Consider the following 13279-nt stretch of genomic DNA (forward strand, 5'->3'; position numbering starts at 1 on the left):
GACTTTTAAACATATTATTCAAATGATATTTTTATATTAGTAAACAGTAAAACCCAGATACTTTTTTTTCAACAGCTTTTCAACTTCCCACTTAGCTATTGTGGCAATTCAAGTGTAAAATAGGGGGCTGGCCTGCTGGTGTAGTAGTTAAGTTCACCCACTCCCCTTTGGCAGCCTCATGGGTTTGGATCCCAGGCACCAACCTACATGCAACTCAGCAAGCCATGCTGTGGTCGTGTCCCACATACAAAATAGTGGAAGATGGTACAGGTGTTAGCTCAGGGACAATCTTCCTCACCAAAAAAAATAGAGAACTGAAAAAAAAAGGTAACGTTACTTTTTCTTAAACTAGTCACCATTCTCTTTCTAGCCTATGGTTCTGGGGAAAAAAAAGCTGCTAAAAACTCATACCTAGTTTTGCCTTAGTTTTACATAATACTTTTATCCAGCTGTAAAAATATGGCGTTAGGGACTGAATGTGTCTCCCCGCACTTTGTATGTTGAAACTCTCGTCCCCAGTGTGAAGTATTTGAAAATGGGGCCTATAGGAGGTAATTGGGTCTTGAGGGTCGAGCCCTCATGATGGATTAGTGCCTGTATGAGAAGTGAGCGCTCACTTTTTCTCTCTGCCTGCCCTCTGCCCTGTGAAGATACAGCAAGAAAATGGCCATCTGCAAACCAGGAAGAGGACCCTCACCAAGAACCAAATTACTTGGGACCGGCCCTGTAGCCAAGTGGTAGAGTTTGCATGCTCTGCTTCAGAGGCCCAGGGTTTTCCGGGTTCGGATCCTGGGCGCAGATGTGGCACTGCTTGTCAGGCCACGCTGAGGCAGCATCCCACATGCCACGACTCGAGGGACCCACAACTAACAATACACAACTATGTACCGGGGGGCTTTGGGGGAAGGAAAAATTTTTTTAAATCTTAAAAAAATAACAAAAAAACAAATTATCTTTATCTTGGACTTCTCAGCCTCCAAAAAGGTGAGAAATAAATATTTGTGTCTAAACCATCCAGTCTATGGGAAATTTGTTATAGCAGCCCAAACCAAGACATATGGAAAAGAAGAAATGGAAATCCCCCTAAAATCTTAGCTAGAATCTTGGAAAACCCTGATGGGTCCACAAGAAGCCATATTTCTGAGCCATTGTGATTATAATAGCCATTACATATTGAGTGTCTACGCTGTCTAGACTAAGCACCATGCTGTGTGATTTACGTTATCTCCATTTATCAAAGTAAATAGTATAGGAAGATGGCATTATCCATATTTTATTTAAAAAGAACTTATAGGGCCAGCGCCGTGGTGCAGCAGTTAAGTTCATATGTTCCGCTTCTGTGGCCCAGGGTTCCCTGGTTTGGATCCCGGGTGCGGACCTACATACCACTCACAAAACCATACTGTGGCAGGCATCCCTCATATAAAAGAGAGGAAGATGGGCCCAGATGTTAGCTCAGGGCCAGTCTTCCTCAGCAAAGAAAAGAGGAGGACTGATGGCAGGTGTTAGCTCAGTGCTAATCTTCCTCAGAAAAAAACATAGTTCTAAGAGATTAAGTCATCTACCTACTGGTCACATCTAGTAAGTGTGATTAGTGATTTGAACGCTTCCCTGTCTTGTTCTAATAGATACACTCAATCTAAGTACCAGTTCTGATTTTTTCCTGTGGATTTAGCGGTTGTTGTGGACCCCTATCCAAATCCGTTACCCTTAGGCCTTGTAACGAGCCTCCAGTTAAAACAAGCTGTCAGTCTTCGGGGATTGGCATGTCAGCAGGGCAGCTGCTCAGTCCTACAAGACTGCCCCCGCAACCCCACTTCAGATGCCAATCGCAAGTCCAGGTCGTCACCTGTGCTTCTGACTGACCAGCTATGGATTGGGGGTTCCAATGACCCCCTCCTTGGGTTCAATTAATTTGCTAGAGTAGCTCACAGAACTCAGAAAATCGTACTTACCAGATGACCAATTTATTATAGAAGGAGATAACTCAGCAACAGCCAGCTGGGAGAGATGTCCAGGGCGAGGTATGGGGAAAGGGCGGGGATCTTCCATGCTCTCTGCAGCATGTCAGTCTCCCGGAATCTTCACCAACCTGGAAGTTTTCCGAACCCCATCCTGGTGGGTCTTTATAGAGGCTTCCGTACATAGGTATGATTGATTAAATCATTGGCCATTAGTGATTGAACTCAATCTCCAGCCCCAGCCTCCCCCCAAGTCGGAAGGGCTGAAAGCTCACACCCTCTAGTGACAAGGTCGGTTCCCCCGGCAAACCACCCCACCCTCAGGGGCTTTCCAAAAGTCACCTCATTGACATAATAAAAGACACTTTTATGGCTCTCATCACAGGAAATTCAAAGGTTTTAGAAGCTGTATGCCAGGAATGGGATGAAGACCAAATAGATATTTACTATAAATTACAGTATCACACAAGGTAACAGACTTCCTCTACTCTAACAAAAAATGGACAACATAGCAAGCATGTAAAATTTCTCATAACATAATGCAAAATAAAGGACTAAAGGACATTCCATTCTCTATTCCCTTCCATAGTTCTAATTTATCACAGGAGAATGAAATAGTCCAAGTTCTTGCTTTATCAAGGTCTCCTAATGGCAGTCTAATAAGATTATGTAGGAAGCATCAATGATGGCAAATGGCCAAAGAAGCCACCAGCTGTCCTCTGCAGGACCATCCCAATTCCTGGGTCCATCTTGACCAGAAAGCAGAAGCATTCCACTTCTCTCTTTTTGGAGGTGGGTTGGGCGGGGTGGGGGGGGAGACTAAACTTCAGCTAACATCTGCCGCCAATCCTCCTCTATTTTGCTGAGGAAGACTGGCCCTGAGCTCAAGCCCGTGCCCATCTTCCTCTACTTTTTTTATCTGTGGGACGCCTACCACAGCATGGCTTGCCAAGTGGTGCCATGTCCGCACCTGGGATCTGAACCGGTGAACCCCGGGCCACCAAAGCAGAACATGTGAACTTAACCGCTGCGCCACTGGGCCGGCACTTCACTTCTCTTAAAATCCACCTTCCTCCCACCACTAGGGAAGTTTTCTCTTCCCAGCGTCTGGTAATCCGCCCCGTGGGACTCTATGGGATCAGCTTGGAATGTGCTTCTCAGGCACTTAAAACATTCTTGATAGAAAGCTGGAATTACTGACTTCATTAATAAAGCATCTAAAGTATTTGCAATTATTCTAAAATAAGACTTCCAACAGGATAAATCTTGTTTGCTAAGTTTATCTGAAATAAACTCCGTATGAAGAGTATTCCCAGTCACAGAATAGAAGAATAGCTCTATCAGAAGTGACTTTAGGGACCGTCAGCCTAACCTCCCATTCAGACTAGATCCCTTCCGACAGTCTTGGAACACATTCTGGAAAGCAGAACGCTCCACCTCTCAACAGAACTCAAGGACCTTTCTGATTTCTGCTCATAGGTACAAGTCTGCTCTCTGGAACTACAGAGTCATTCCATGGAAATAAAGTTCATTCCATCCTACAAATTTAACATACTTCTGTTTCTCTAGCAGTACAAAGTGTGAAGGCTTGTCACAAAACAGTACAAGGATATTCCTGCCGAGCTCACCATCCCTGGGAGAGCCCTACATCGTACATCCTAAATGAGTCCTCACCACTGAGCGCTACGAAAGGCTAGGAGTTAACCCCTTCTGAAAACTGTACAGAATAAAGAATCCCAGATGCTTAATTTCTAGCTCTTGGTTGTAAAATTCCTATGCAAATTCCTAATAAAACACATTCTTTCCTTATCTTTTGATACAACTCCACTCCTCCAGTTTTAAATATCATCCCTTTTGCTTAAGAATGGGCAAGTAGGAAGACAACGATTCCACAGCGATTTATTGTTCATTATTTTTACAACTTTTTGGGGACACAATTCACATACTTCAAACATCCTCCAACATTGAAAAGGCATTATCACTTTAAATAACTGACATTTCACTGGCAAAGTGAGGAGCACCGACATCACGAAAAGTCTTCTCTCTCACTTTTTTTTAAGTAACACTGCTGCACTAGTGGAAGTAATTTCCCTTCTTTGTGGAGCCTATGAGTGTCCGTTGCACCTCCGATAAAAGTTCCATTGACAAATATTCTTGGCACCTGTTGGATAAACAAAAGTTGAGGTCACGCTAGTGTCAGAAATGTAAGACCGTTTCACATAATAATAGCAGATGCTCATATTCTGGGTACTTTCACGGGCCAGGAACCATACGAAGCTCTGTCACAAATGACCTATTTAAATCTTTACAACTCTTGAGGTTGGTACTAATTTTATGTTCATTTTGGAGGAAAATGAGGCAGAAGAACTTGCCCAGGATCACAGTGATAGCAAATGACTGAGGGGGAATTTAAACCCAGGACAATCTGACTCTCAAGCCCTTCCTCCTAATTGCTATGGTATATAAAAGGTAAAATAAAGCGGTCTCTAATAATCAATAGCGTTTAAGTGGTTCTTTTTTATTTCTTTTTTTTTGCTGAGGTAGATTTGCCCTGAGCTAACATCTGTTGCCAATCTTCCTCGTTTTGTATGTGAGCTGCCGCCACAGCATGGCCACTAACAGACATGAGCCATGTAGGTCCACATTTGTGAACTGAACCCAGACTGCCGAAGCAGAGCACGTCAAACTTAACCACTAGGCCACCAGGGCTGGCCCCAGGTGTTCTTTCTTACAGCTGGTTACTAAAAGGAAAAAGCACAGTATAACCTTCTTCCATGCAAATATAAACAAGAAAGAAAATGGCGACATTGTAAATTTTTTCTGATAATGCATATTAAGGAAAAATGCACAAATTTCAAGAATCTCAAAATGTGGAGCACTAAAGCACTCCTATGAGCATAGTAATGGGAGACTGACCCGGTCTGTCCTGTCCAAGTAAAGGGAGGAAGGATATTTTCATCCTGAGAAGAGCTCCAGAAGGACCTCAAAGATTCATGGACAAGCACTCCTGACAAACAACGCCATCACCCCATCCGTCCCAGTGAAAACACACACACACGCACAGACACACATACATATACATACAGAAAGAATAAAAATACAGTGAATTAACTCTGCTGTTTCCTAGTGCATGAGTCTGGTTGCCGGCACTGTCATTTCTTTTTCAAGCTAAGATTCCCAGAGAATGCCTGGTTCTCTTGTCCACACAAGGGTCTAGGCTCTGGGTGATCCAGGTCACCTCCTATTTTGGGGAAAAACACCGCAGAAGATATACTCACGGTTCTGTCACCAGTCATCTTGTAAAGAGCGTCTTGAAACTGGCTTCCGTATTCAAGCATGTCCAACTCCACCACTTTGTAATTAACATTTATGTCATGGAAAAGTTTTTTTGCCATTGTACAGTAAGAACAAGAGGTTTTTGAGAAAATCACCACACAATTGTCAGAAATCGTTTCCTGAAGTAAAACAAACAAACAAAAATATAATTTTAGTTCTAGATATCACCTTTCGGAAAGAAATCACGATGCAGTGGAAACAGTACGGATTCTGGAGACTCCTGATTCAGGCCTCAAACTGAATCTCCATCAGCTATTTCCTCATCTGTAGATGGAGGATAATCGTGTTCATCACAAAGGACTGTGATTAGGAAAAGAGGATGTAACAGAAGGAACATGTTGGCATGGAGTAATAACCACCACAGAAAATTCACACACAGCAAACACTTCTGTGCGCCCACACAATTCTCAACACCTCATTTAAACCTCACCACAATCCTGATAGGTCCTATTATCATCTCCACTTCACAGATGGGGAAAGTGAGGCACAGAAGAGGGGAAACAGCTTACTCACGGTCCTCAGCTAATAAGTGGCAGAGCTAGGATTTGAACCCAGGCAAGACTGACTCCATAGTCCATACCCTTAATCTCTGTTATACCGCTGCTCAAATATTCAGCAGGTGTTCAGGAGTTAAGCCCTGACCTTCCTTAACTTTCAGTTGTGAGGACTGATGTATGGTTCTCTTTAAAATTTAAGGCTTTTACTGATCCAGGTATAAAGAGCTTACACCTCAACCTCCATTCCTTCTTGTATGTCTTTTTTTTTTTTTTTTTTTTGGTGAGGAAGATTGGCCCTGAGCTAACATCTGTGCCAAGCTTCCTCTATTTTGTATGTGGGATGCTGCCTCAGCATGGCTTGATGAGCGGTCAAAGTCCGTGCCCGGGATCCAAACCCGCGAACCCTGGGCTGCCAAAGTAGAGCATGCGAATTTAACCACTATGCTACCATGCCTGCCCCAGTCCTCCCCGATTTTTGCTTGAGGAAGATTGTCCCTGAGCTAACATCTGTGCCAATCTTCTATTTTGTACATGAGTCAACGCAACAGCATGCAACAGCACGCTGATGAGTGGTGTAGGTCTGTGCCCAGGATCCAAACTCACGAACCCCAGGCCAGGGAAGCAGAGCACACTAAACTTAACTATGCCACGGGGCAGGCCCCACCTTCTGGTACATCTTTATAGGGAAAAAACTGCCATTACTGTATTGATAAGATGTTCTTATATTGTTGCTCCTGGAAAAGCTACTTCCGGAAGTGCTGATTCAATGGGGTTGAGGCAGAGGTCAGAAACTGTTATTTTCTGAAAACCTTCCCAGATGATTCTAATGACATCAGCCTGGTCTGGAAACTGCTCTCCAGGCCTAACTCACAAAGACCACGAGACTTTTCTATGCATCTGCATCACCTGTGAAATTTGTTTTGTTTCTAAATCTATGAACATCCAGGTCCTTTAAGAGATTCTGAATGGAAAGGTCTAGCACCCGGGCATCTGTCTAGGCTGCTCTTACGTGGTCACAAGCAGCACCTTCAAGAAGAAGGACAAGGGGCCAGGCCTGAGGCACAGAGGTTAAGTTCACGTGTTCTACTTTAGTGGCCTGGGGTTCGCCGGTTCAGATCCTGGGTGAGGACATGGCACTGCTTGGCAAGCCATGCTGTGGCAGGCGTCCCACATATAAAGTAGAGGAAGATGGGCACGGATGTTAGCTCAGGGCCAGCCTTCCTCAGCAAAAAGAGAAGGATTGGCAGCAGTTAGCTCAAAGCTAATCTTCCTCAAAAAAAAAAAGAAGAAGAAGAAGAAGGAAAATAATCAGAGAGAAAATCCAGGCAAAGTGATTCAGAAGTTATATCCGCCCTTGGGTGTCTGAAGGGTTCCAGGTCACTGTCTAGCTATCTGCAAGTTGGTCTATTTTTATGCTTTCTCTTCTGCTTACTCATAATATTTAGTAGAGAAGTCTGTCTCAGGGAAAGCCAGCCATACCAGAGATGTCTTTTGAATCCACTTTCTAGATGAGAAAACTGAGCCTGAGTAGTTCATAACACTGGGATTGGACCCAACCTTGTCTCAACACCAAAGCCAGTGCTCTTGCCTCCCCTGTGTGGCCTCAGGTCACAGGCACAGTGAGACCATCATTTAGAGAGACATGAGCATCTTGGGGGCTGCTAGGCAGTACCAACACTGATGCAGAGATCCCAAAGTGAGCTGAAACATAAGATGACAGTGTCAAAGTTTGTTAAACTCTCCTTCTCACCTTTTCTAACCCCACCCTGGCTAAACAGTTCATGATTTTGTATTCTTATTTTAAAAGAGGTCACTCCCTCACAATAGGTTTCTAGCATTGCTGTTAAATTCAATATGGGGCCGGCCCAGTGGCACAGCAGTTAAGTGCGCACGTTTGCCAGTTCGGATCCCGGGTGCGGACATGGCATGTCTTGGCAAGCCATGCTGTGGTAGGCATCCCACATATAAAATAGAGGAAGATGGGCATGGATGTTAGCTCAGGGCCAGTCTTCCTCAGCAAAAAAAGAAAAGAGGAGGATTGGCAGCAGATTTTAGCTCAGGGCTAATCTTCCTAAAAAAAAAATCAACAGCTATGAGTGAATACTTTTTTAGCCAAATAAACTAAAGGCAGAAATAAGTATGTGGTGGTGACTGGTGGTAAGGAACAGAGAAAGAGAAGTGAGTATGTCTTGTAGGCTGCAAGGGAAGAAAAACATACATAGAAGAGACATTTTCTGAGGCAGAATTAACTGGGCTTTGCAGTGAAAGAAAACAGAACACAGCAGTGCACAGTACCCTGGAGAGGACCATTTATGGAGCAGCTACGGCATACTAGGGTCCACGTTAGGGAAAAGAGCTGTTAAACAGCTTCCCAGGCCAAAACCAAATAGCATTCCTGGCTAAGGGCAGCCTGACTGGTAGCAACGTACACCTGAGGTGGGTATGATGGAGAGAAGCCACCAACCTCATAGACCCAACTTAGAGGGAGTGAGGACTCCACTAACAATAAATCTCATAAATTTTGACTACCAAAATGATCTAGAACGTTTTTCTCACATGGATTATTTTGATAGCAGATTATAAAACATATAGTAATTTAGTAATTCATTTGCTGAACTATATCATATTTGGCTACTGAATGAGCTTATTAAATGTGTAAGACACAATTCTTTTTCTTTTTTTTTTTCTTTGGAAGATTAGCCCTGAGCTAACATCTGCCGCCAATCCTCCTCTTTTTGCTGAGGAAGACTAGCCCTGAGCTAACATCCATGGCCATCTTCCTCTACTTTATACGTGGGACGCCTACCACAGCATGGCTTGATGAGTGGTGCCATGTCTGCACCCGGGATCTGCACTGGCGAGCCCTGGGCCGCCAAAGTGGAATGTGCAAACTTAACCACTGCGTCTCTGGGCCGGCCCCCACAATTCTTTTTCTACAGAAGAAAGTTTTCTCTTCCATCTCCCGCATCACTCACTTGGATCTGATTCACAGGAGCTGTTGCTGAATTCCCCAAAGATGATGACGTGATGTTCCCCATCCTGAAAGGAATTTTAAAAGGCAGCGCAGTTTATTAAACATTCAAGGCAATATATCAGATCACAGCCATTTGAAGAAAACCTGATATGCAAATATGTATCCAGACTTACAAAACAGAAAAACCAGTTTTACTTTTATCAGTACAAAATATCAGTTTACAAAGGATTTGTTTACTAAAACCAGAAGGGCCGGTGTCCTTCTCTAACTAGCCTCCTGATGCCCTGAGTTATTTGATAAAACCACATTCACTGTGTTTAAAGCCTGGTACAGTCATTTCTGAACACTAAATTTCAGATAGTCTTTGCTAATGATTGGCCATAGGACCTGAGCATTGGTTTAAAATTATAGTTCTGGGCCAGCCCGGTGGTGCACAGGTTAAGTTCGCACGTTCTGCTTAGGTGGCCGGGGGTTCACCAGTTCAGATCCCGGGTGCGGACCTATGCACGAGTTATCAAGCCATACTGTGGTAAGGCATCCCACATATAAAGTGGAGGAAGATGAGCATGGATGTTAGCTCAGGGCCAGTCTTCCTCAAAAAAAAAAAAAAAAAAATACATAGGGGCCGGCCCTGTGGCCTAGTGGTTAAGTTCTCGCGCTCCGCTGCGGTGGCCCAGGGTTTCACCGGTTCGGATCCTGGGCACAGACATGGCACCGCTCACCAAGCCACACTGAGGCAGCATCCCACATGCCACAACTAGAAGGACCCACAACTAAAAAATATACAACTATGTACCAGGCGGCTTGGGGAGAAAAAGGAAAAATAAAATCTTAAAAAAAAAAAAAAAAACATAGTTCCCATTTTCCTATTAAAGCATGCCAAAACTCCATGCACACTGTGTGAAACAGAGAACTTACAATGATTCAAGGATTTTGAGGAAACTAAAGTATCTCAACCACAGTGATCCATAGCTCCCAGTGTCCCAATCTATTAAGTGGGAACAATAACCGCTCCCACCCCAAAGCATTGTGTGAAGGTTAAATGAATTGATCCACAGAAAACAGAACAGTACCTTGAACACAGTCAATGTTCAACACCATTTGACATTATTACTATTATTTCTTGATTACAGGGACTCTTATCATCTCCACACTTATCATCCAAAATCTAGCTGTTAGGAGCTTGTAAAAGGAGGCATTCATTGTAACAGGAAAATATTCACTAAAAAACTGACCAGTTTAATGTCATCAAATCTCTGCACATCCCCAGAACCTGTCCCCATCCACTTCATCTTTCGTGATCAGCCAGGCCCTACGGCACTGCTGGAACATCACGATGCAAACCAACTGCAGAGTGAAATCACAAATCTTGCAAAGGGATGAGATAATAGAGACCTTAAAAGAGAATTATCCAAATAGCTAAGGATTAAGAGAGTAAGATAAAGAATTAAAGCTTCAAATGTTTCAGAAAATAGTCTCCTTATGATTAGTTGGCAAAATTTAAGTTTTTTTGTTTGTTGTTTTTTTGGAGGAAGATTAGCCCTGAGCTAAGATCTGCTGCCAATCCTTCTCTTTTTGCTGAGGAAGACTGGCCCTGATCTAACATCCGTGCCTATCTTCCTCTACTTTATACGTAGGACGCCCACCACAGCATGGCTTGACAAGCGGTGCCATGTCCGCACCTGGGATCTGAACTGGCGAACCCCGGGCCCCCGAATCAGAATATGCGAACTTAAGTGCTGTGCCACCAGGCTGGTCCCAAAAGTCAAGTTTTGATAGAAAAATTTCTCCCCCCAAACGCTTCATTCATTCTTGGTGAATGCACTTAAAATGTACATGTTGTTAAATATAAAAGTAAGCTACTTTTTATAATGTTTAGTTACCTTTTTTCAAAGGTACCAATGAAAACTTTTCTTGTTACTGTATGGCATGAAATTTTAGTACTGTTTTGTTTTGGTTTTTTCTCCCCAAAGCCCCAGTACATAGCTATGTATCCTGGCTGGAGGTCCTTCTAGTTCTTCTATGTGCGATGCCGCCACAGCATGGCTTGATGACCAGTGTGTAGGTCCACACCCAGGATCCAAACAGGCGAACCCTGGGCCACCAAAGCAGAGTGTGCGAACTTAACCACTCGGCCACGGGCAGCCCTAGTTCGGTTTTAAGAATCCACTTTAAATAGCTTTCTACATGTTATCCTTGGAGGATGAGCATCTGTTCCACATGGCCACACCTGCACACTCAGAGGAAGGGCACTCTAACAAACATCCACTTCAGTAAGGACAAACAGTTAGAGACAGACCCCTCCAAGGGAACATTATAACTCCCCAGGTTTACAATCTATTATTCTTCCTTCCCAATAGATTAGCAAGGAGACCTTTAAAATAAAAAGGGCCTGTGTGCTTATCTTAGGATGTGGTTAGGAGCATCCAGCTAGAGAGACTTGCAGCCAGCTTGGGAGGAGCGTAGAAGGTGCAGCTTTAAGGAAAAAGCAAGCTGAGTTTCTGGAGCCTAAACCAGAAAAAGAGGTTAAGCAGCATCAGCCTGGACCTGAGTAGGAGCTTTGGTGGAATAAATCAGCTCCCTATTTGGTTATCAACTAAGAACATAAGTTCTTTTATCTCAAGCGCAGCCTTCATCAGCATCCGCAAACCGTGTACTACACATGTGCATCCACCATGCGTTTACTACCGAAGCAGCTGTTCCAGTAGAACTTGCATAGGGGAATGCTTTCTTGGGGAGTGAGAGGAAGGAGGAAATGCATTCTGAAATATCACCCCCTTCTCTGCCAGATAAAAGAGAAAGCTCTGGAAGGCACCCTTTCACCTTCAAGTCTAGTTGAGCCTGACGAAAGTCATCAGCTGTTAAGGAAACGGGCATCATGGGAGAAGTAAGTGCACAACAATCGGTTCATTTCAACACTGATGAAGCAACCACTAGTCAGGCCACCTTTATGGAGCGCCTACTATGTGCCAAGGAGGCAAAAGCGCTAAATGCCTCGGAGATACTAATCACCGGAGAAACACGACGACGGGGCCTCAAGGACCTGTCAGTCAAACAGTTACACCACGTGATGACCACCTTCCCAGGGGGTTCGCTAGCTTCGCATAGAGAGTTAATCAAGAGTTCCCAGATTCTCGCAAACCTGGTAGGAGTTGCCAGATCAAGCAGGTAGAAAGAGACTCCCAGACTGAGGGATGGATGCCCAGGGGCGGGCACAGATCTGCGATCTCTGCGAGACCTGCGGGCCAGCCGCGCGGACCCAGCATCAGCCAAGCAGTGGGTCTTCCACCGCAGGCCTGGTGGCCGCGGGGTATTGGAAGCGGGAAAGCGGAGGGAACTCACTGTCCTGCTCTAGTCAGAGGCGACACTGACTTGTATAAGTCGCAGTCCCTACCCTCAAAGACTTGGCCATTTAGCAGGAAGCGTCACCTTCACCTCCTGCGCCCGGGTTGCCAGGTTTAGCAAAGAAACATGCAGAACGCTCGATTCCATTAGAATTTCAGATGCTCAGCGAATAACTGTGTAGTCTGTGTCCCGTGCAATATTTGGGATACATGTGGACCAAATTATTCGCTGTTTGTCTGAAATCCCAATTTATCAGGGCATCTTGTATTTTACCTGGGAATCAAGGCGGGGGGGCAGTGGTTCAAGCGAACACGACTCAAATATTTCCAACCTGAGCGTCACGGGATCCTCAGGTCCACAGAACCGCGGAGGGCACCATCTCGTCCCCACCCTTCCAAGGCCCCCCGGCGCCCCCCCGCCGCGCCCCCTACCCCGAGGCCGCCGCGCCGCTCCAGCTCCTGGTCCAGACGAGCCGCGTCCCCGTCCGCGCCGCGCGGAGCCAGGACATGGTCGGAGCGCGGCCGCAGCCACGCAGGGCCGCCGATCGCCCCCCGGGACCGCCCGCCGGGCCTGCTCGCCCCGCCCCGGGCTGCCCGCGCGCCGCCGGGCTGGTCCGGCTCCTCCGCGCGGCCCCGGAGCCCCTCCCCGGAGCGCGGCGTCCCCGCGGTCCCGCCCATTGTCAGCAGCCGTCCCCGTGCCGCCGAGGCCCCACCTGCTGGTCTCCAGGGCTCGTCCCTGCCCCGCACCTGTTTCATTTCAGGCTGGAGACCCTCATCAAGGCTCAGCGCGTGGAGACTGTGACCCACGTGCTCGCGAAACGGGAAGAAAAACAATGATTGTCCGCGACAATCAGAGAGCCTGGGGTGTTTCCCAAAGGCTGGCAGCGTCGTCACAGCTTCCTGTGGGACGGGTCCCGGTGTTGCTGAAGGAAGAGCCTAAATGTGTCATCTTCCAATGAGGCCATGGATGGAGAACGCATAGAAATCGTGGGAATGTTGGATTTCACATTCAGAACTCGAAGAAAAAAGTAATCCAATGGGGAATGTTCATTCCAAAGAAAACAAAGATTGTGTTTTCAAAATAAAAATGAAATTAGGAGCTAGAACTTAAAATAGCCCAGAGGCGTGTCACTATGGCTTTGAAAATAGGCGAGCGCTGCTAATGAC

At 45.6% G+C, this 13279-nt stretch overlaps 1 protein-coding gene across 6 annotated transcripts; it reads right to left on the reverse strand.

Moving 5' to 3' along the window:
- Nucleotides 1–3844: 3844 nt before the first annotated feature.
- On the reverse strand, nt 3845–13279 carry GLRX2 (glutaredoxin 2). 6 transcript variants are annotated; one of them, XM_070255776.1, is made up of 5 exons: nt 12826–12907; nt 11173–11276; nt 8770–8833; nt 5240–5416; nt 3845–4122 (listed from the first exon to the last, which is right to left on the reverse strand). In XM_070255776.1, the coding sequence occupies exons 3-5, from the start codon at nt 8830–8832 to the stop codon at nt 3988–3990; spliced, it is 375 nt and encodes a 124-aa protein (XP_070111877.1). In that variant the 5' UTR covers nt 8833; nt 11173–11276; nt 12826–12907; the 3' UTR covers nt 3845–3987. The 6 variants fall into 6 exon arrangements, with proteins under 6 accessions (XP_070111877.1, XP_005608088.1, XP_023488232.1 ...); XM_005608031.4 differs by lacking the exon at nt 11173–11276 and having other exon boundaries at nt 12860–13279; XM_023632464.2 differs by lacking the exon at nt 11173–11276 and having other exon boundaries at nt 12826–13279.

Source organism: Equus caballus, chromosome 30 (genome assembly GCF_041296265.1).
Source record: "Equus caballus isolate H_3958 breed thoroughbred chromosome 30, TB-T2T, whole genome shotgun sequence".
NCBI lineage: Eukaryota > Metazoa > Chordata > Mammalia > Perissodactyla > Equidae > Equus > Equus caballus.